Source organism: Nelumbo lutea, chromosome 1 (assembly GCF_056320005.1).
Source record: "Nelumbo lutea isolate HS-2025 chromosome 1, American lotus-T2T, whole genome shotgun sequence".
NCBI classification, from domain to species: Eukaryota; Viridiplantae; Streptophyta; class Magnoliopsida; order Proteales; family Nelumbonaceae; genus Nelumbo; species Nelumbo lutea.
The window spans coordinates 63191622-63216937 of record NC_142684.1 but is presented as its reverse complement, the minus strand read 5'-3'; the positions used below and the strand labels follow the sequence as shown (position 1 = coordinate 63216937).

Sequence of the window (25316 nt, the reverse complement as noted above, 5' to 3'; positions counted from 1 at the left end):
TACTAATATCAGGTATTGAATTATCATATTTTGAAAATTCAAGTACTGGATTGTCATATTTTAAAAGTTCAGAAACCAAATTCACTCGAGCCAAAATACTGGGCATTGATCAGGAGTTTTCCCTTCAAATTAGGACCAGTACAGGACCAATGTAATTCAAAAATTGACACCACATCATAGCCATGCCAGCAATTGTTTTTATGATTCAAAAGTTGTTGGTTATTTTAGTGTTTGGTTGGTAGATTTTTCAAATTAGTTAGAAAACGATTACTAAAGTCGAGTTAAAAATAGACATCAGCAAATTTGATGATTTTCTTCAGGCCAATTTCGATTATTTTTGAATGATGTGGCATCTGACATGGATGGGAGAAATAATTCAGATAGGTTTAAAAAAATTAAAAAAAAAAGAATTGAAGTATACAGTAGGAATTACCGGGGAAAGGTGGGGAAAATTTGAGAATCCCCATTCCCCACGGGATTAGAGATGGGGCTAGAATTTCTAACCCCAGTCGGGTTTAGAGCAGGGACGGGGCAGGGCGGGATGGAGCAGGCAAAACCAGGCCCTGCCCCGTTGGTCATTCCTATTTGACAATAACCCATAACACTCACAGATGAAGGTTTATGAAAACTTCTACAACTGATTAATTTGTTCATCAAAATTAAAATAGTGACAGACCAAGTCTGCAAATGAATTGAATCATCTTATTCTACGGATATTCATAAACTAGGAAAGAAAGAGAAAAGACACCATTAACAAGAGATGGGGAGAGAAATCCCAGTTCTGGTGGAATTCATTTCTTTCAATAGGAAAAGTAATACAAACATCGGACAGAAAAAAAAGGAAAAAACAAAAGAAAAGAGGGGAAAAAAGGAAAAGATGAGACGCACATCTTAAACTAATCTACTTTACATAATCACATTTATAATCCTATGCAGTAAAAATTATCCCATTCAGAAATTCCTACTTCTCTATAGTGTCTATACAACCCTCTTACGGTCCCCCCCACTAGGCCACTACACAACCAACGTTGTACGAGTAATGACGCCGAGAAAGAAAACCGATCATTTACAGCTCATCAACATGGAGTTGATGACGTGCATGACAACTCTAATGCTTGCAGCATCGGCAGCATTTACAGTGGGCATGGTGCAGTGATGGGCTAGTATCTGATAGACCTGCTCGAAGATGGGCCTTACATGCATTGCGATCATTGAATCCGTTGGGTTGATGGCAATAACCGCATCCGTCATCCATGTCAGCTTCCGAGGGGTTTCTTTGCTGATATCACAGGCCAACTGCTGAACAAGAGAAAGCAGAACTCCTTGGCTCAAAGGACGAGGCACAATCGACAATATACTCTTAAAATCAACCTGACAACACAGAGATCGTTAAAATAGATGAATGCTATAATAGACAATTCTGAAATAAAAATTAAAAAAAAATGAAAAACACTGTAACGAGGAAGGCATCAAAAGCAGCATTGTTTTGACCAACTATTCACGCAGCATGGACTTCGGTGGTTAAAAGTAATTTAAAATGTTTATCAAGGAAGCTCATGGTTAAGTGGTGGGAGTCATATTAATAGACATCTTTTGATCTGTAAGAAACTAAATAAATGAAAATGCTGAAAAAAGATATTCGAGAACTGTCCGAACAGTAACACAGTTCATTTTGTCATTCCCCTCCATCCAAGGCTTCTTATGTTAAATTGCAACTGCTCTACAACTTTTGTATAAAGCATTACCTCAGTTAATTTGATAAGAAGTTCTGTTGTGCTCAGACAATAGAGCAAAAAGGTCCTTACAAGGAACTTCCTGACCATGAATCTCACGCCCCCTCCCTCCCTTTCCCTTTTTACTTCTGTCTTTGCCTAAAATATATTCCAAATGACTTTTCCACCTTGTCTTGAAATTATACATCCCTCTATTACTCTACAACTTTATATTCCTCTGAAGTGAGATTACATGCAAGGGATCTAAAAATATACCATTCAAAAAAGATAAACTTGAAACTCTCAAAATATGAACGATGCTCATGATTATATATTTAGATCTTATCAGCAATGTCAAGCAAATACCAATCTGACTTCCTCTAGAATACAAATCACAAGTTTTTCCCTTTGACGACAATTCATCAGATAGACCTCCCAAAAATTTACATGATTTGTAAGGTCTCCTGCTGGGCATAGCGGAGGCTTGGGATTGAATCCCGCCTGCACCTGGGTTTTGGGATGGGCTAAGCCCTGTTGTGTAGCCCTTCAAAAGAAATAAATAAATAAAGGAGCCCATCAGCCCACCCTGTGCATTTTTATCACCTAGGGGATACCTTGACATCTATAGCTTGTCCATGAGTTAGTTTATTTATTAGAAAAGGCAATCAGGTATATCTGAATCTGATTGTTAAAATTAAAAGAAACCCTAACAAAAAAATGTTGAGAGATGGTTATTAGTGTCATCTCATTGATGCCAAGTCATAGTGTTATCCAAAAGAAAGTATCAAGGTTTGGAGATGCTGTGAGTGCAGGAGCGGATGCAAGTATCAAGGAGTCCAGTTACTGATTAAAAAGAGGCTTAAGAAAAGATGGAGGCACGTAGGGCTTTAGGATTGGAGATGCTGTGGAGAGTGCATTATTAAACAGCCAAGCTGTTCAGTGAGGTTATAAACATGGAGACAATGCAGACAGATAAATGGCTAAATTATTATTTATGCTTTATTTAAGAATTTTAAAATAAAACATAGAAGTTTGCTCTCTCCTACATTACAATGCCAGTCTCTAAGATAAAACGATTTGTTTTGTTTTGAGAGGAAAACTAATCTTATTAGAAATAGCATTACCACTTTTTCATTGGTATGCGAAATTAGGGAACTAACTCAACACCCAGTTTTTTCTTTATAAACTTTTATGACCTAGGTGCCCACCTAGGCACCTAGATGACTAGAAACTCCACCGTTGCCTGCCTAGATGCCTTAGCAACTGGGACATACAGATATTAATACACGTGCAAAGGAAATTAAAGGTAATTTACAGGTATGCACATGAAAAGTAATGTAACAAGGTTGTGGTAAGAGCCATGTTGCTACACGCCACTACCTGCTACCATGGAGATTTAACAAATCCTCGACTGACCCACCAAAAAGTTCATTCTGTTCAAGGTTCCATGACCATTTGAAAATTTCCTTCTTTCATCTTAGCATCTTATATCAACAAATCTATAGAAGAAATCATGGTGGTAATACAGTTAGGATCTGTATGCATGTGTACATGAACTCATGCATAAATGGATCATCATTATCATCCAAGCCTTATCCCAACCATATGGGTAGGTTCCATGAATCCTGTTTCACCATTCCACTCTGTTTTGATTCCATATCCATTGTTAAATTATGAGCATTTAAATTTTTTTTGATATCTTCTGAAGGGCTATACAACGGAGGGTAGCCCATCCCCCAACCCAGGTGCAGGCAGGATTCAATCCCAAGTCTCCACTACGACCAGCAGGAGACCTTACCAACCCAGCTGGTTGACACCTTGCATTATGAGCATTTAAATTTTCAATCATTTCTTACTTGCAACAAATCACTTCTTATAGGTGCTCTCAATGGTCCTTTATATCCACATACATGATCAAACCATCTCAGTCTACTTCCTCTCATTTTATCACCCATTGGAGTCATTCATAGATTCCTCCAAATGACTTCATTTCTGACCCTATCATTTGTAGTATTTCAACTCATCCTTCTCATGCATAAATGAAAACACATGCTACTCCTAGGTTCCTGCTAATGTCTTCATTTCTGACCCCATCCTCAATAGCTTTTTAGCTCATCCTTCGCATGCATAAATGGATAATTTATAAAGAAATGTGCATGCAATATGTTTGTGGATATAAAGCATACCTGAGAACATAACCAGGACACTATAGAGACGTCACTTCTTTGCAGTGCCGCAGTGAAAGCTTCCTCATATTTGCGCTCAGATAGCAACCTTGAGAGTTCTTTGGTTGGATCCAATGGCACTTCAACCTGTTGCACAGGCATTGCATGTTCAAGTCAGAAATGCCATAAGATGGCTTTCCAGAATCTTACAAAATTCTACAAGTAGGCATCTATTTGATAGACCAAAATAGTAAAATACCATCTCGTGCAGACCACCCAAAGGTCCATTGCTTAATTGCGTAACCAAAGGATTTACAGCTTTTGAGTTAGCCCCCGCAGCTGCAAGAGCTAAAAGCTTGCGCTGGCCATCAGCAAATTCCCCACTTAGGGTTTGGGTGATTGATGAAGCTGAATTAATAGCATCCTGCAAAACACCATCAACAATACAAGATGAAGTTAATGCACCATTACACACATCAAACGACCCTGGCACCTCCAAAACAAAACATACAAACAAACAGAACCTATCATAAGGAAGTGACCAACAGCTTGATTTTAGGTAAATCTATAAGCAGAACCTACCATTGTTTCATATGATGGAAGAATCTAGGGCTGACAAGCATGAGAATGCAGGTTTGAGTCTAAAACCAACCACTTTGCTCCAAAAAAATATGTCAGGGACTCAGGGGTTAGGTTTATATCCAGTCCACCACTCCCACTACCACTACCCCAGATAGCTGGGACCAACATAGGGTAATAGCCCTTTATAAGATAGGCCAGAGAACCATTCAGATAATAAGGTACACCAATGCAGATGTGAAGAAAGGGAAAGAGAACTTGAGAGAAGAAACAAATTATGCCCATTTATTCCAAGTCAGTGGCAGATTCATAATATTTGGTTAGTATAGTTTGAGTCAGCTTTTTGTCCTATACTTATTTCGTAATTTATTTTTTTGGTTAATAAATTAGACTTATTTCGTAATTTACAGTTGCTTGGGAACAACTTATGAGCCTAAGTTTAGGTCCGGACCCCAATTTTAAGTCCAAAAATACGGTCCTCTTATAGTGTTGTTAATAGGTAGAAGCCTCTCATAGATTATTTGAAAAGTTAACTTTAGTAAATGGACTTGCAGGACCTTGCTCCATCAATTCAGTGTTGTGGGAGCTCCTCGGGTACTCATTTCTTACTCTCTAATTCCAGTTAAATTTTGATAGAGGCACTAAGGAAGTCCAATAAGGTGGGCTAATCAGGTCTCCCGTGCTGCCCCTATTGGGAAGGGTATGGTATGAGAATAATCAGGATAGGATTGAGAAATGTCAAATCTTCACCATGGATACTGAACCCGCCATATTGAGGTCCAATGGAGCCTAGCCAGCCATTGGTTTCTCATCAAACAGCACGAATAAGTCAATAAAAGGAGCCTTTTTAAGGGATCTTTTGTACATTATCAAGTACTCTGCATCCTACTTGTGTTGTTTTATTTGGCCTTTTTGTTTAAAAGGTTGTTTCAGTGTGTGTAGTTATTGAGAATGTTAATCAGTGGTTTTATTTGATTTCTCTTTGTTTGGTTGGTTATAAGCAGTGTTTTAAAAGGCGTGGGAGGCATACACCTGGAGGCACACCTCCAGGTGACGCGCTCCCAAAATGCCCTGAGGCGTATGCCAGAGGCACTGACACCTCTGAGCATAGTTTTCAAGGCGCCAAGGCAAGGCTAGGCGACAGGGGGTGCCTTGTCACCTAGTCACCTAGGTGGGCGCCTAGGTGACAGCGATGGATTTTTTCAAGTGAAAAATACATATCCTAAGTAGTTCCCTAGGTTCCATAACCATCTTTCCTTAATAACTATCTATAATTTTCATAAGAAAATTATAAACTTCATGTTTATGTCTAGAAAATCAACATATTTATAAGAAAAAGAAGAAAGAAAAGAAATTTCAAAAAATATGGGGACTGAACCCCTATTTCTGTTATAGGAAAAGAAGAAAAGAAAAGGTGGAAGAAGAAGATGTGGAGGAAGAAATGTGTTGATTAGACAATACTTTTTAAGTCTTTCCCTTACTTATTGGTTCAAATTCTGAAGTCTTTGAGGGTTCAATACAGCAGTTAACAATGCTTGTGTTGATTAAACCCTAACAAATAAGAAAATAATAAAAAGAAATTAATTTATAAACACAAAAAATGAAAATTTTTGTTTAATAATGTCTATTTTAAAGTTATAATCTCAAAGAAGTAACAATATAAAAGTATATTATAAGACAATACACAAAACTGCTAGGTGACTGGGCAAGGCGAGCCTCCAAGGGCGCCTTGTCGCCTTGACAACTATGCCTCTGAGGCAATATGCCTCAGGTGCAAGAGGTGCACGCCTCATGCACTTTTTTCATGAGGCATGCTAGAGGCGTATGCCTTATGCGCCTCATGCACATCTTATATAAAAAGACAAAAAAAAAAGAACAAAGAAGAAAAAGGAAAGGAAAGGAAAGGAAAAGAAAGGGAAGGGAAAGAAAAAGAAAGAAGAAAAAAAGAGAAAAGGAAAGAAAAGAAAAGGGAAGGGAAGGGAAGGGAAGAATAGATAAGGGGAAAGAAAGTGGTTTGCCCCCTACCCCTTCGGCTGGGGGGCTTCGCCCCCTTTTCGACAAGACCCCCCCCCCTTCAACTAATGTTATGCATCTTTATTCTTCTTAAACTATCTAGAGCATGATATTTCAATGAAAAGTGACTTCCGAGAAAATGACATTTTGGCCTGAAAAAATGCAAATGAATCCAAACCTGCAACTCAAATACTCCAAGGGCTGGCTACTAAATCACTCAGCAGATGTCTAAGTAGCACTAAAGCACATGTCCATTAAGCACAGTCTGTTAGAAGATTTGGGATTTGATTGCAACTCCCCATATTCTTGTCTCTTTTTTTGGTTATTTCTTAAGGTCATTGCAAATCTACACAACCATGGTTAAGGTAATTACAGGTGGCCCTTACAGTCTTCCTTGATTTCGGCCCTTATGGTTAAGAAAGATGTTCTTTATATTGACTGGATAGTTAAAGTAGCACTGAGCCTTTTGAAGAATTCACAAGATAATATCTGATAATTGCCCTTTGGTGCAAGTAATACAAGGAGACAATGAAAGATCACTGTCCTCTTGCCAAAATATTCTCATAGAGAAGGTAATGAAATCCAAAGAAAACTGTATTCAATTCATTGAATTTGATATTGTACAGTGATCCATTTTTATGCAAAGCAAGGCTTTGCTGAAAATAGTAGATTTACTAAAAATAGTAGATCACTTAATCAGACTTAACTTTCCAAGATGCCATATTTTAATGAAAGGACACTTCTTGATCAAACTAGGACCCTAAAACAGTAAAGATACAAAATTACTATAAGGAATGTTTTTAGAAAAAACAAAAGAAAGAAAACATGTTTAGAGGGTGGTAAAATAATGGAACTTGTGCCAAGAAAAAACATATGAATACAAAGGGCCAATCGAATTACCCAGGAGCCTATCTAAATCACTTGGCATATGTGAAATCAAGTTTATGGAATTCTGTCAATTGAAAGCAATCTCAAAAAAGTATTAAAATCATTGAATTTGATGTTGTACAGTAGCCCACTTTTATGCAAAGCAAGGGTTTGCTGAAAGTAGTAGAAAAAGCAAACGTAGAAAATCTATTAATCAGATATAAACTTTCCAGATGCCATATTTTAGTGAAAGAAGACTTTTCAAATAAACCAGGACTAAATGCAAGTTAACAGTAAAGATATAAAATTACTATAAAGTCATTTGTTTCTGGAAAAAAAAATTGTTTAGATGATAAAACGATGGAACCTGTGCCAAAAAATCAAATCAATACGAAGGCCCAATTTTAAATCCCTAATTGTTCTTTCCGTCACATATGCCATTTTTGTGGAATATGATAGAGAGAAGATACATTGGCAGATAAGACAAAGATTATTTCACCAAAGCTAGCTTCCCCCTTTATACAAATATCTTGATTACCATGCTTCTAGTTTCTTTTCCATACACTCTCCCACTGGATCCCAAAAAGACTTGCTGTAGCACTTGGACCCCAAAGGCATTCCCAAGTATTTTGGTCATATACCGCATTCTTCAGCCCATTGATTCAAATCTTTTGGACCCCACTGCCATGGCCATGGCCTCAGATTTATTAGTATTTTGGTCATATGCCACATTCCCAAGTATTTTGGACCCCACTGCCATGGCCTCAGATTTATTAGTATTTGGGTGAAGACCTAACACCACCTTGAACCATTTCATGATTGATGGTATGCCAGTTGCTCTTTGCTTGCATTGCAACAAAAAAGATGTGTCATCAGCATATTGGTGCAGTGCTACTTTCCCAAGATTATGTCCATTCCCCCACCATGAAACCCTCCAACAAATCATCAGACATGGCCCTTTGTGACATTCATCCCTTGAACTAGCGAAACTCCTACTTGCCACACCATTCCTTAGTACCATACAAGCACACCTTTACTCAATTTTCCCATCTAGAACCAGAGTTTGTATAACCCTAAAATTGATTAATTTATATGTTCATAGGCATAGTTTTCAAGACACCAAGGTGAGGCTACGCGACAAGGGAGTGCCTTGTCACCTAGTTGTCTAGGCACTGGACTTTTTTCCTTGATCAGTAACAGAAATTTTATTAATGAAACAAAGTACATCAATTACAGCCTCCTAGGGAAGGGGTAAACTCTCTTAACCCTTCCCAAGGATAAGCATAATAATAGAAAAAGCAATTACAAACAAGCCCAAAATGAATGGACAAAGGATTTAAATATCGATCTAATACGCCCGATATGAGGCGTATCTTATCGCTATCGACCCTACCCGGTATGTCACAACTGTAAGTGTATTCCTCCGGTCATGCGTATCGAGTCAATAAGGTGCATATCAGCCCATATCGATGTGTATCGGTCCGATACAATGCAATACGAACCGATACGCCACACAGCCGTGCCTTTTTATTAAAAACAGATTTTGAGGAAGCCAGGGTTTAAAGTATCGATATGATACACCCCGATACGAGCATATCGTATTGTATATTTTGGTCTCGATACACCTATTTACAGGTTTTTGGGACCCCCATTTATTTCAATAAAAAGACTTAAAAAACATTTCCAAAAATCAAGTTTTGAAAAAAAAACTAAAAACACATTAAGCAGTTAGTTTTTAGTATACACCCCTATCGATACACAGGGGCATATCGATACTTTGAACCTTAGGAAGGGGCGATTCGAACCTGAGTCTCCCTGCACGTTATGCAATTCTAATTCACCCCTAAACCATTAGTCCAACTTGGCTCTCAAGTTATTTATTGAAATACAATTAATTTTATTAAATACTGCATGTACATACTACATGTAATCCTATTAAATAACACATATTTATGTTTAACAATTCCTACTAAAAATTAAAAGAATAATATTAAAATTTGTTATTTTATAAACTAATGCAATAACCAAATAAATAAACTAGCAATTTCACAATAAAATCAAGAAATGATTTTGATCTCAAGAAACGTATGCAAATAAAATTATTAATAATAGAATAATTATTTTAATACTTAAAATTAACATTTATATAAATTATTAATTAATATTTTAATTTACCTCACATTAAATAACAACATTAAATTTTTACAAAAAAAAAATGTTTACAAAACTTTTGCGAATATAATATTTAAATAGAATTTATCAATTATACCAATTAAAATTTATACCAAATGTGGTTTTTAATTTTAGAAAAACTATAAAACAAAAATACTAATAATGTAATAATTATATTAGCAATTAAGAATTTGCAACTTATATATAATATATAATTTTTAATTTTTAAGTGCTATATATATCTTAGAAATTTTAACAAATTTGATATATTTAATATTTTAAATTGAGAATATATATTTTTATAAATTATTAATTGATATTTTAATTTACATTTGAGAATTTAATATTTGGTTGACTTTTTTTAATGTAAAAAGTAACAAATAGTAAAATAGAAAATAATTGATATAAAAAAATAATAAAATATGTACATATTTTATGTGTCTTGAACTCTTGATTGATGCATTATCTATAAAACTGTATGATATTTATGCATCTTGACATATTAATTGTAATATATTTTTTTCATACATACCATTAAAATATACATTTACTAGGTATTTATACATTATTTGTGGTTATTTGATTTTAATTTTGGTATTATTAATATATTTATGGAATTTCTCCGTGTTTCATATTTCCTTAATAATTATCCATAATTTTCATAAGAAAAGTATAAACTTCATGTTTAAGTGTAGAAAATCAACATATTCATGAGAAGAAGAAAGAAAGAAAGAAAAGAAAATTCAAAAAATATGGGGGTTGAACCCCTATTTTTGTTATAGGAAAAGAAGAAAAGAAAAGGTGGAAGAAGAAGAAGAAGATGTGGAAGAAGAAAATATGTTGATTAGACAAAATGCTCGTGCTGGTTCAGGTTTTGAAGTCTTTGAGGGCTCAATACAGCATTTAGCAATGTATGTGTTAATTAAACATTAACAAACAAGAAAATAATAAAAAGAAATTAGTATATAAACACACAAAATGAATATTTTAGTTTAATAATGTCTATTTTATAACTATAATCTCAACAAAATTAAGATTATAGAAGTATTTTATAACACAATTATAAAACTGTTTGGCAATTAGACAAGGCGAGAAGCCGGTTCTCTAGCATAGTACACGGTTAATGATACTGTTAGAAAATATGCTAGGAAAGATATTTCTTATTTTTATACACCTACAATTTCACTTTCTTGCAATATCCATAATTTTTCATGGAAGCTTTCAGCCATGACAAAGAAGCATTATCAGTTTCAAGGGGAAAAAAATCTATGAAAAGATTAATAGCCTCCTAGAAAGAACAAGGTTAGATTTGAAAAATATCTATGATATATTAATATGTTGTATAGAACAGACATGAAATTGTACAGTACGACATACCCTCAAAGTAAGTGCCAATGAGGAATGTGCAGACTCGAACTGCTTTTGAGCTGCAGTTGTATGTTCACCCATTCCTTTCTGGAATGCAGCATCAACTTGCTCAAACATGGCTTTGCAAGACATCTCAAAAGCTGGAATAACTGAAGTTTCCAAATTAGACCTTAATGCATCCTGCAGAATAACAAGAAAGGACTAAGACCTAGTAAAAATAATTAAATAGAATAGCAGTTTACTCTTTCTCTAGGTGCATAGAATGCTACTGACTATTTTATCATTCAAAAAGCTGACGTTAAAAACTGCATTCAAGAACCTAAAATGGTACTTGTTGTATACCAGTACAATCAAAGAAAATACTTCATCCATGTGAACTTTCACCTACCTGAAGAGCTTGCTTGCCCGAAGTTTGAAATTGTGATTGGATCTGTCTGGCCAATGTAGCTTCAAGTTTTGAACTAAATGACTTTTCTAGCTGATTCACTGCCTTGTCTCCTACCCCTCTCTGCACAACAACGAGCAATTATCAGATTCAAGACAGACACGACCAACTAAAACCACACATAAACATGCATGGAGAACTAGATGGAGAGAGAGAGAGAGAAGTAAAAGGGTGATCATAAAACACATAGTACCTAGCACCTAGGATACGGAGCCCAGGCCCTAAAACCAAAGCTGTCAAGGTGGGAAATCTGGAAACCAAGTAGTTTGTTATGGTTTTCCCATACAAACCTACATAAGCTTATGGATTCACACAGGCACAGCATACAAACCTACATAATACATATATATTCTAATCATAGTATTTTCAAACTATTTTTACTTTGTAGGGTATAATTATTGCATGGATCAAGTCATCATATAATATTAGATGCAAAATATGTGCAATTATTTGGAGATGGGTGTACCTTACCACAAGATGTTTCTGGATCATTTTATTCAAATTGGCTTGGGTAAGATATTATGGAGGTGCTAGATGGCAAGGGTGTAGTGCACTACTTGGGAAGAATGAAATACCAAATTTTTTCTGAAAATCAATAGACAGTGAAACATTGATTGACTTTGTCAAAGTTTGAGTAGCTCACTGGGTATGCACAAAGAAGGGAACTCAGATTATTCACTGATGATATAGTAAGGAATTGGGTGATGGTTGCATCATCATTGGAACAATTGGACACTCCAATACAGCAATGGACTCCCTTTCCAGGAACATCAAATGAAACTTTGATGGTTGTTATGGTAACCTGGGCAAATTTGGTGTCAGTAGTTACCTTTGGGGATATGATGAAGGTCCACAGAGATAAAGGCGTCCCTAAGGGAAGCACAATCAGATAACAGCTACCTATTCCAATGGATTAGAAGATCACATCCAATCAGATTGCTTACTCCATAGCTAGGTTTAGGATCCAAGGGATGTACTGCACTGGGACTCACTCTGTAGCACATCTGTGTATTTTCTTAAACAGTATAAATAAATTTTAAGTTTCTGATAAAAAAATAGCTAATGCAGCAAGTAAAGTTTAACTACTATAGACTTTGTTTTGAGTCAAAGTAAATTCCTAATATCCAGCCTCCTAATGACCCACATTGCAAGCACCTAAGAAACCAGCCAGGACCACTGCTCTAAGGCTTTCAATGGACTGGGTAAAAAAACTATTTCTTTCAAGAGTAATAACCTGGAATGACTCGGTTATAGCTGAAGAAATTGCTTTCTCCACAACTGGGGTAATAGCACGAGCTACAGCTGGTCCTATTGAAGTTATTTCCTTCTTCAATGTTCTTTCTAGAAGAACTGGTAAATCTTTGTTCATAGAGTTGGTGATCAAACTGGTTATCTGCTGTAGACGCTCCCGTTCTAGCTTCTCATGTTTTGCATTCTCCTCCTGGAAACGAGCCCATAGAGCATCAGTGTTGGCTTTAATAACTTTCTCCAAACTCCTGCCAAGGGCTGCCTCAAGTCTTCTGCCTTCTTTAGTAATTGGCACAGCCACCACCACCGGGAGCTGTTTCTGCATTTCCTTCTGCATGGCCATTAGCTGTGAACGAAAAACAAAGTAAAGAGTTAACAGCAGAAGGAAAAGATGGAATGCATTAAAAATCCCCATTAAATAATACAAATCGAACATGGGAAACAATGCTTTGCATACTGCAAGTACACCAAGTATCACTTCATTACTTAACAGGATGACCAGAGTCCTTGCCATGAAAATTTTAAGAAACATTTGCTTTCACAAGTCTTGGCAATGCAATCTTCTAGAAAATAATGCATGCAGAACAAAATACACAAGGAAACATCAAAACAATCACCTGGTTCAGCATATCCTGCATAGCCAGAATCTGAGAAAAGGCAGCCTCTGTAGAAGGAACACTTGAACTGCTACCAGGTTCATTAGAAGAATCTGTAGAATTGAAAGGACTTGGAGATGGGGAAGATGGACCAGAAACTTGAGAGCTTTTTCCCTTCTGTTTTTTCCCTTTTGTAGCCGGTGCTGGGGACTGTGGAACGATTGTAGCTGCAGCCGATTCAGCAACTTTTCCATGGACATCCTTTGTGGAATCTTGGGCCTCTTCCTCACCAGCATTTGAACTTTGGTCCAAGGCTTCAGTAACACTAGCATCATCAACTTGTCGAGTTTCCTCCAAGTTAAAAGTTTCAGTGGACAAAGCATGACACTCTCTAGCCATTTCAACACCAAGATCAGAAGCCTGGGAGCAAAAGGATTTCTCCCTTTTCTCTAAAACAATAATGTGGGTTTCTCTCTGAGGGTTAAAATCGTCATTCTGACTAGGTCCAGTTTCACCAACAACTTTAACCTCCACCTCAACACTCTCCACATCATTGTTGACAACCACGTCTTGAACCTTTGACTCTCCCCTTTTCATGCCTTGACTGACCTGTGTACTCTCAGAAGATGAAACAGCCATTGATAGAATCTCAGAAGGAGTAATCAAATGGGTAGGATGTTTGAACATCATTGGAGGATTAGGTACCATAGAAATATCATTTTGTGCAACTTTATTTGCGTCCTTCCTGGTAGTGTCATCCAAGGAAGGAACATCGGCCAAACTTGAAAGAACATTATCCACTCTCCTATCAACTGAATAATCAAGAACTGACTGGTCTCCACTACGATCACCAAGAGAGGGACCAGGCTCATAGTTATTAGATGGACCTCTAAAACCAGACAGTTTTCCAGACAGCCTAGGACTCAAAGGAAGTGGTGGTGAGGCAACACGGATGTGATCAGCATCAGAAGTTGCTGCCAGTAAGGAAGTTGGCTTAGATTCCATACTCGGAGTAGCCAGTTCATGCAAGCTATGAACTTCAGTAGAATCTGGAGTCACAGGATACTTAGAAGCAGGTGCACTCTCAGTACAGCTTACCAGTGAGGCAGGTTTGGGTCCTGTGCTTCCTTCTACAGTTGATTCAACAGATGTACTCCCAAGCGATGGCTCCAGTGTGAACCCATCTGAAGCAGGTGCTTCTAGAGCACGAGAAACACCTGAATCTGTCTTTTCTAACCCAATATTCTCCAATGGTGGTGGTAAGCACTGGGACAAGTCCAGAGCATACTGTTGAATAGCCTGCGTTTGAACACAGTAAACCTGAACAACTTGTTCTCCATCAGGTAAGCAATCACTTGTTCCAGTAAGACTGAGAATAGGCATGGTGACAGTAAACTCAGCAATATAATCCATGCGGGAAGCTGAAGGGCATGGACCATATTCTATGTGTACAGCATATATAGCATTCTTCTTAGCATTTGCAAGTAAAAGAAGCCCTGCACGCGGCAATGCTACTACTTGATTAAAGAATGCCTCCTCAAGTCTAGGTTCGTCAGAACTCTTTAAGTCAAGAGTCTGAGTACACTTCCATGATTCAGAATCACTAGGCAACAGCCAGCCTTCTTCACTTGCTGATGCCCACATCTTGACTTCCCGGTTCTGTGGTCCCTGCAAAAAACAAGATAGAAAAAAAAAAGTTTGTGAATCAATATTAATTAGGCAAAGTGTAAAGTATGAAACTTAATATTAAGAATTACATTAACAAATAAAAAGATGAAATGAGAATGTACCGCTGTGATGAGAATAATGTGATCTGGCCGGTGAGGGGCAGTTACAAATGTAACCGAGTTAACTGGTTGCCCATCATGTGGCCTTAGTACCACAAGGGGTAATGTCTTACGGTCTTCCCATATCTTTACCTGTTACACAAGATAGGTATCACAAGGCAAAAAAAAAAAAATCAAGAACTTGTATGGTTCTGAAACACAGGAAATAAAAAAGAAATAAATGGAAAGCTTTAAAAGAAAAAAAAAATGTCAAGAAGATAATTTATCAATACCAATAAAGAAATCTTAACATTTCTTTTAGCAGGACAAGCTTCTGTAAGCCAAGGAAGACTGCATTTCTCAACAACAGTACCAGAAATTCCAGGCTAACTTTCCCCAAAAAGTAAAAGTTAGTTGAGCATCTATATTAGATTAAAAGAACATATTCTTAAATATTTTCAATGGACACAACAGAAATTTTCTGGCCAGCATTGCTTCACAGCTTCATTCAAACTTTCATATTTAAATGCAGCCAATACAACCCCTTGATATCTATCAATAAATACTACTATTAAAAGTGTAAATGAGAGTGGAACTTTTGTTTGACTAAAATACCCCAACTTTTAAATTTGGTCCCACTCTAATTGTAAGGACAAAAATGCAATTTGAACAACCACCTTTCTCCTCATTCAAATTCCTCTCATTAAGGCTAAGTTTGGAAGTGCTTAAAAACAAGTGCTTATTTGAATAAGCACTTATTTTGGGCCAGAACCGCACCAATAAGCACTTATTTGTGTTTGGAAAATAAGCCCGAAATAAGTGAAAATAAGCACTCATTTAAAAAGCCCAAATTTTGGGCTATTTTTAAGTGCTTATTTCTTTTTTGGCCTATCTTGGCCCACCATGTCATCTTAAAAATACCTTTACTATCCCTATTTAAAATAAGGACTTTTTTTATAAATTAAAATAACTACTTTTTCACCAAACACTCGTAAGTGCTTGTTAGAATAAACATTTGTTTTTAAGCACTTACTTTCAAATAAGCACTCTCAAACTTGGCCTAAGTCTTATATCTAAGGCATTAACTCTCACTAATACCCCTGTTTTTGAATTTTTAACTCTCGTTAATCCTAAGTCCTGTTTTTGAATTTGGTCTTTCCCTAATTGTGAGGGCAGCACAAAGTGTAATTTGAACTACTACGTTTCTCTTCATTCAATTCCCATTCATTAAATCTTATATTTAGGTTTTATCAACTCCAATTCTTTCATTGAATCATATATATTAAATAACCATATTAAAGAAAAATAAGTGTGACAGAATTTTTTATTAATAATAGATAACAGAAATAAAATACAAATTTAAAACCAACCCAAAATTGGAATTATTTTCCTGTTTGATAGCAAGTCAACAATTCAATCCTTTGGGTCAAAACATGTCAACCCTTGATGCCATAGTTAATAACTAAAGTTAAAAAAAAAAAAAAAAAAAAAAAAGAAGATGAAAACACACAAAAGTGTAAAAAACACAAAAAAAGATATATATAGAAAACATTTGGGTTGGGTGCATCTCTAATATCTATTCATCATATTAAACAAAAATGGGTGTGACAAATAAGAATAGTTATTATAGTTATAGAAATATAAAAAATTTGTAGAAAATTTTGGAAACATATTATTTACTATCAACATCAAAACACGTGCAACCTTACTAGTAGATTAACAAAGATTACGGGTGGTGCACAAAAAAAAAAAGAAAAAAACAGAAAAGCAAAAACCTGCCATTATGGAATTCACCATTTCATTTGTATCCAACATTATTCAAGCAATAGCTTACAACTCAAATACAATCGTTAAGATACCCAGTGTTCTAAAAGCACAAGGTGCAAAAACAGCAAAAGGGCCATTTTGCAGGAGACATGAGACACAAGGCGAACTACATGTCTTTTGAAGCAAGGCACAAAAATGCTAAATTTTCAAAAAAAAAAAACAAAATTTTTCAAAATGCAAAATATTAAAAATATTAAATGCATTATTAATTAAAAATACAAGCTTAAATTTCAAAATAAATATGAAAAAACTATTATCTCGAACTAAAATGCATAAACATGTAAAACATACTCAAAATGAAAATTAAAAAAAAAAAAACGTACAAGTCCCCCAAGGCAAGGCCAAACAAGTCCATATCAAGGTCTTAAATTCTTAACCCCTATAAAAAAAGGTTTTATAATTTGAAGTGTCTTCTAAAAATATCTCTTATTAGGATGAATGGATTAGCAACATTAACAAATATGGGGTTCTCTGTTGTCCAGCGGTCGGGGGTTCGGGGGCTCAACTGCTAAGCACAAAAAAAAAAAAAACAGAAAAAAAAATTTGCACGGGTTTTCAAAAGGCACGCATCTGAGCTGATGGGCAAGGCGCACCAGACACACCGGGTGCACACCTTTTGAAAGTGCTGCACCTAGGATCTCAGCAAGGCACAGACCCTAAAATGCACCTCGTCTGTATGCTAAGGCACACTTGAGGGATGCCTATTAAATCACTGACATAGCCCATGCCAAAACTTAATTAATGGCAAAAACTAATGATAGACCTCCCACAGAAATTTTCACAAAACCAGATTTTATCACATCCTTCTATAACTTTTCTCACCTCATCCCTGGTCAAAAAATGATACAAGATTTTCAAATAGAATATGCCTAACAGTTAAGCCATTCTATCAATCAGATGTTGATTAACATGATTTCTAAATTAGAAGTAAATACAGCTTGCAACTCAATACAGGCTACTGCTCTAGGAAGAAACCGAAAGCATACCACAAAAAGCAACTAGTAAGTATCAAGAGCAATGTATACAGACCGTGCCATCTGTTGATGCTGAAGCTAAACGGGTGGTCATCCATTGGCACATCGATAACTCGGTAACCTCTCCATCATGTTTACCAACCAACTGGACTCCATCAATCAGCTTATCAACAGGACATCTAAGAGGTTCCTCCGCAGAGAACACTTCTCCTTTTCCAACTTTTGTTGTATCAATTCTCAGCACACGTTTTCCAATACCAACTACCAATACTTCCTGCAAACATAGTTTGTAGATAATATGTTAGGAGATTCCATAAGTTCACTAGCAGCTCAATGAAGTATGAAAGTTTATTATCAAGAGATAATACAACATCAGCCATTTCAAGCCTTGAAAGGAAATCCCAATAGTAAATTATAAATCTCTTTCTCAAAAGTTCATACTAAGAGCCCATTCTTACCTGTTTGTGACAGTGCCAACAGATTCGTGGATGTACTGGTTCCCCCTCCCCAACTATCTGAATTGCAACAATAATTTTCCCTGTAATTTGTGGCTTATCTTCTTCATCTGGACCTTCATTAATCTTCCACACAAAAACTCTGCCATCTATGCTCGCACTGCAGAAAAGCAAGTAAGAATATCTGTAATAATAACCAGATCAAGGAGATTAAAGAGTACAAACAAGGAGTAACCTGGCCAAAAGATGAACATCCTCAGCAAAGAAAGCCATGTCCGTGACCCTCTGATAGAAAGGACAATACAAAATTCATCCATGAGAAGGTTCAGGAAAATAGGGTCTTGGAAAAAAAGATAGGAAAAAAAAAGCATTTTTAAAGAAAGTGCAGGACATAAAGTGCACACATTACTTCACATGAATTCAGGAAAAAAACGATTTCACACATATGGGAAATTGCCCAGAAAGAATTAAATAAATCAATCACATTGAAGGCAAGCAAGGGAAATGAGAGCATTGCTTTGTGAATTAGCAAATATCGTGCCAAAAAAAAATGAACCACTTCCAATCAACGATACCACCGGGTTTAACTCAGCAGAGAAAAAAATGAACCCTTAACCAACTTAAAGAATCAGAAATGTTAGCATTATATAGGCAACATAGAAAATTCCACAAAAAAAAGGATCTTTTTTATACACGGGATCCAGGTTTTATTTGACAAATCCATCCAAGAAGTAGGAGCAGTAACATGAAACCAAACAGTTACAAACTTTAACATGAAGAACCAGAGAACCAGGTGGATGTAACTGTTGCAGTAGAATCCTATAGGTCACAAATGGCATAAATAACTACACTTCAAACAGAATTAATGATGAGAAAAAAAAAATCCTAGAACACACCAGAAAAATAAGGTGATGTCATAGCAATTGTCCACCTAATCACAAGGATGAGTTCAATATAAACATTCTCAATGAAATTAAATATATTAATGGAGAAGAAAGTTAACAGGGCATATGAGGAATGTAAAAGACAAATAGTTGGTAACCTCACAAAATAAACTAAAGGAAAATACAAAAATGAAAGGACATAGACACCGATTCCAACACAACCAGACATCCAAGAAGGGATCCAAAAAATTCCACTGAATTGTTAAAACAAAAGACATATGTGAAACACCATCACTGACCCACATCCATCAAGGCAAAACCAATCAATGCAACGGAAAGATATTGAGTTGAGTCATCCTTCTCCAAACCCTACCCTTACATCAAGATGCACGTCATCTACCCCAATCTACCTTAGCCCTACAAAGTCCACCCTCCACAGGCAATCCAACCACCTTAAGGATTCAGTTGCTTTCATCCAAACTTCTAAAATTTTTGTAGGCTTGAAAACTTGCACTAAAAACCAACAAAAGGGGAACTTTTCTCAATTTTACAAACAAATCCAAGCATACTTTTCTGGTTCATGACTAACTTCCCCTGTATACAACACATGTATCATCGTCCAAAGCTATCCCCTCACCATTATCAACTCTTTGTTCTTTGATGAATTTGTTCCCCAAGAGCCAGACAAATTCTTTAAAATGCAGAGGCATTCCACTACCCAAAGGCATGAGGCATAGTTAAGAACATAAGAGGCATAAACCTCAGAAGAGGATGAGAAGGCATATAGCCTCAGAGCATTTTAAGTGTGCCTCACTTGGAGGTGTATGCCTCAAATGTCTTTTAAAACATTGGACAAGACTCCCAAACCAATATCTCCTATAAACAATTTTGTTTCCTATATACCACCCTTCTCACCAGAGTCGACCACTGAATCTCACATCAAACCCTCCACTTCCTTTCACAACTCACCAGATCCATCATGAGCACTGGAGGTCTGCTCCACCAATTTAGTGTGGGCATCCAATGAATCCATGCCAACATGGGCAACAATCAGACCAAATCACCTCCCAGACCATCAACTGAAGCAGTAAAGCTTATGAAGATTCGCCGCCTTCAACACCACCCACCCCTGCACACCAGTAAACCTTTGGCAAGCCATCTCTACACAAGCTCACCTCATCCTTTTTGTCAAAATCCTTCTTGACAAGAGGTTTAATATCCATCAGCTCCACTTTCTGAACACATAAACCCCCATTAGCTTCTGCCAGTGACACAGTGCAGCAAGACTTCCTTCCAGGTTCTCCTTAATGTCCTTAATCAGTTGCTCCCCAAAAATCTACTGAATTGCCAACATGTGAAACTTGACCATGATAGTATGCCACATTATATATTTGAGATGGGCGAACCAACTGACACCCAAGTATTTACAAAGACAAAGAAATTAAAATGAAGAGCAATCAGGAGTAAGAGAATCAGCAATCACTTTGTATAAATCAGTCCAAGTGATGTTCAGAAGTAAGAGTGTGAAGTATTCAGCAATAATGTTAACGTTCAATTTGATCAATTATATTCACCTTACAACAGTAAAATTTAACAAGCACAAACCTGTGTTTTCATACACACCGACACCATGAACAAGCATATAAACATGGTACAGTATTGCTGACATATGATCCTTCTTTTCATTCCAAAATGAAACTCAGTTGCATCTCAAGTGTTTGAGCCTCCTCATTTCTGCATCTAAGATTCTAAATAATGCATCTAACAACTACATATGAGGGAAAAAAGGGAAAGAAAATGCCTGCTCTAAATGAAAGTCAGATGTTGTACAAGTATCAATATGAGCTATCATATTTTATCTCACTCCTCTCCATAAGATAAAATTAACTTCTCATTTGTGCTCAGTGAGTCCAAAAGTAATTTCTGTTCTTCCTTACTTAGGCGGGACATGTGTTTATGGACTCTTAAGTTATCACAGGTGGCAGGTTTTCAATTTTAATGCTTATTACCTCAGCAGTGTGAGACCACAAGTTCGCATCTTAAACTACATGGCAACAAATGCAACATCATCACGTAGCAGACTAACTATGCAAGACAATAGTAGCACAGCCATAAAAGCACATAACCCACCATTAAATATAAGTAACTTAATTAAAACGCAAGATAATCCAAACTAGCCTTTAGAAATGCATTCAACCCACGAAAGATAGGGCTTGAGAAATTCTTAACAAGAACCAAACCTGAGTGTGACCTCGAAGCAAAGATCTCAATGCAGTATTGATGTTAAGGACCCGAATCGCCCCCAACTTCAACCCATAACATATATAAGTCCTATTAACCGCAATCTGACGACCCACAACAAGTCCCGGATCAGAAACATACTTGGTGATTGGTGTAACTTCGAGCTGAGGCTGAACCTCGCCCTGCAACCTAACGTCCACGTCATACACCACATGGTCGCCAATTAAATGACGCCCCTTTGGGAGCTTGCTGCTCGGCAACCGCATAGGCGTCGGTGGGGGCATCGCCGGATTCAAGGGTGGCGCTGAGGGAATCACAGGCAAGATTGGCGGATTCATGGACATTGGAAATTCGGAAATGCCCGAAGACGGCAATGCCGCCGAGGGAGAAGGTACCGCCGGAGGCGGCAATTCGATGTTGCTGGATGGATTAGTGCCCAGTAGGGCCATGAGTCTGGCTCCAGGGTTAGGGTTTGGGGAAGGGAGATGAGGAGGCTGTAGAGGGGGTGTGGGATAAGAGATAGGCCTCTGGTGGTGCACGTTAGAGAGCTGGTCTTGTGGGTAGTGGAGGTAATGGTGCTGAAATGGAGGAGTTGGGGGTGGGTACGAGAATGTGCCGGTGGGCAGAGGATAGGATGAAGAAGGTGCAGGGTAAGAAGACGGAGGGAACGGTGGGGGAGTTGAGGTGTTGGGGTTTGCTGGTGTAGGGTTTGAGGAGGGTTTGAAGAACTTGTGCATATCGAAGGGTGCGGATTGATTTGGATTCCCGGAGGAAGCCATCGAAGGGAGGGATGAAAGGTCAGAAGAACAAGACGTAATCGTGTGCCGGTGGTATGCAGGTGGAGATCTGGTAAATTTTAAGCATCAAAGCGCACGCTAAGGCCTGATCTACTTTGAGTGAAGAATGAAGGAGAAGGAGAAGGAGGAGGAGGAGGAGGAGAAATGCTGGAAATCGGGACGAAAGAGTAGGGAGTGGCAATTTAATTAATACCCTAAGTTGTGATTTAAATAACAAAAATGCCCTACTCAAGGTCCATCCCATGTTCAATATTCTGATTGCCATTAGTACAGGATACAGCACTAATCTAAAGAAGCCACGAACCCGATTTAAGTTTTTTCCTTTATCCAACCCAAAAATCCGGTTTAATTGCTATTGGCGATGAATGATTGAATGGAGTGGTCAAACAAACTATTATAAAAATAAGAACTTGACAAATTCAGGAAGCAAAAAGCAGTGTGTTGGATCTGAAACCGCAAAACCCGTGAAGAGGATTGAATTTGAGGCCCCCTGTGACACAAACCCAACACGTCCACACTCCACATGGCCCATGTTTAATAAGGGTAGTATTTCATCTGATTTGGGCATTGCTTTTGAGCCCATCTATCTTTTGGTGGCCCTATAATCTAGACGAATGGCAAGTTTTTTCCTTTTTTCAGCTTTTTGTTTTAGGATGAGCATTGCACGTGCAGGGCCCATGTAAGCGTGTAAACGATAGAATGATATCCATCAAGATCAAGAATGCTTATGGCTCCCCCCATCATGCACCTTTGATGTGGGCCACTTGGCAAAAGATGTGATGATGGGTAGATCATTTGTCGTTAATTATTTCTTTTCCCATATAATTCAAGGGTTGGACTATGATACCGGAAAAACATATGATACTAGAAAAAATAAACTTATAATCAATCAATAGGTATCATAAAAGAGGTGACCAATTAATTCCACTAATCCACTTGTTATGTAATTGGGATTTCGTCTTCACACCATTCTCACAGTCCTTACAGCTATGCATTCAAATATCTTCTCCCCATAAATAAAAGATGTTCCCAATGCACGGACGCAAGGGCTACTCCTTGGTAGTAATGGGGGTGTTAGATAAAACTGTTGGTTTATTTTATAAATGGTCAATAAAAATAATATAATTTTGTTAATGTATCAGTTGTTTTTTGTTTTTCAAAATCAAAACTAATCATGTTGTCCAATGCCCCACTAACTCAAATACCAAAAAAGTAATAATTGCACTACTGTGGATGTTTCTCATAATTCTTTCCTTTCTTAAATCCCACATCCTTCTTTGAGAGGGTTCCATTTGTTGAATTTAAGTCTGTTGACAACAAGACCTTACAGTTACACATCACAAACATTTACTGTACTTTTTTTTGTTGTTATTCATGGTGGAATGTTCTAAATGTCTAGCTGTAATGTCTTGTGTGTAATATGGGGAAAAAAAAAACAACAAACAAACAAAAGTTTTCCTAAATATTATTACTTCACAATGTTTCTTTGCTTGTAAATTGCTCGTAGGAAGTGAGGCCATGTTTGGTTCAATTCTCATTTTTATCAAAGATAAAATTCTAAAATAGATAAGAATAGGTAAAAATAGGCAGAATGAGAAAAGTGCTTTCATGTAAAAATATGTTTATAAAAGTGTTTTCGCAAAAGTACTTTCACAGTAGCCCACTAGTAAACATCTATGGCAAAAGTTTTGTAGGTAGAGTTTCCTCAAAAAATGAAAATGAGCAAAGCATGATTATTTTTCATGTTGTAGGCTATCTCAACTGCTGTGCTATGGGTACATTTTTCATTCTAAAAGGAATGTAGTCCATGGCAAGAATTTTGTAACCAAACACTCTAATGTTATTCATTATTGCTCATTCTTACCCAAAATGAATAAGAATTAAAAGAATGAGACACATAACAGTGAACCAAACATGGCCTGAACATTTTCAAAGGAAAGTAAGTATTAATGTTACATTCCATATAATTTTTAGGGTAAATTGTTGAAACCTCCACTGAGGTCTCACCATTGCTGAACCCTCTCCCAAAGCTTGGTAATTGCAATCACCTCCCCACTAAACTTTCTAACGCAATTGCAAGTAGATCTCTTTTGTTATCCTATGCATCTTCCATTAAGGTTGGTCTCTACTTTATATAGAGAAAATAATACATACTTTATGAGCAACAAAAGAAAAATAGTTTTTAAAGCTGCAGTTTTACCTTTAAGTGATTGATATAAAGGGCAAATTTGAAAAACAAATTAATTTTGTAGAAGATATTGTAAGGACTTGGGGTAGGCAATTGATATGAAGAGAAATTTCGAAAAATAAACATTTTCGTCAAAATTAAAATGCATGGGTACTTTGGACATTTGTGTGCCTCTTGTTAATGGATTCTAATTGAGAATGTCTAGTTGCAACTGTGTCAAAAAGTTGAGGGGAGGTAATTGCAATTAACTTCAAGAGAGGTTTCAGAAACAATAAAAAACTTTGGGGAAAGTTTTAGCTATTTGCCCTAATTTTTAATATGTTATTTCCAAATAAATGTTGGTCCTCTTGATTCAAAATCATGCAATATTTATATATTTAACAACTAGCTGGATGTATTTTATAGATTAAGAAAAATACCCAAAAAAAATAGGGATCTATAAGTCATTTCACACACTGTTGTTTTGAACTATGATCATCGTGGAGGAGCAATTTCATGTTTACAAACTTGCTACGTAGGGTTTCATGAAAAAAAGAATAGCTCATCTTCCATTTTCCTCTTGAGCTCTTCACTTTTGCTCATTGTGACAATGGCCTTATGCTTAGGTAATTTTGTGGCATTTCTTAAAACAAATACAGCCAAAGAGCCTTCTAAAAGTGCTGGTCTTGGAGATTACTAGCAAATATTATGAAACTTCAAATTATACTTTGTAATTTTTTGTAGTTAATTAAGAATTTAAGATGATTTTATTAAGACCCCTGAAACAAACATCAAGACCCGGACACCCCCAAGGGAAAATATTTTGGTGGGATGGGATGGGGTGAGATGAAAAAGGGAAAATTGGAGGAAAATTTTCGCATTCCATTATTTGATTGCAAATGAAAAAATAGTGGGAACAGCAGCCCAATAACAATCATTAATCAATTAATTAATTAATTAATTAACAGTGATTATTATTATTATTTAATATTTTGTTAATTAATTATTACTCTATTTACTAATTATTAAATTTTGTTAAA

General features: G+C 36.6%; 1 protein-coding gene across 1 annotated transcript; it reads right to left on the bottom strand.

Moving 5' to 3' along the window:
• Window positions 1-763: 763 nt before the first annotated feature.
• Window positions 764-22393, bottom strand: VCS (Transducin/WD40 repeat-like superfamily protein). Its single transcript, XM_088963849.1, has 12 exons — window positions 21312-22393; window positions 18423-18472; window positions 18191-18347; window positions 17788-18006; window positions 14956-15084; window positions 13187-14833; window positions 12556-12915; window positions 11265-11384; window positions 10886-11056; window positions 4137-4301; window positions 3899-4024; window positions 764-1371 (listed from the first exon to the last, which is right to left on the bottom strand). The coding sequence occupies exons 1-12, from the start codon at window positions 22089-22091 to the stop codon at window positions 1063-1065; spliced, it is 4233 nt and encodes a 1410-aa protein (XP_088819975.1). The 5' UTR covers window positions 22092-22393; the 3' UTR covers window positions 764-1062.
• Between the last annotated feature and the right edge of the window lie 2923 nt (window positions 22394-25316).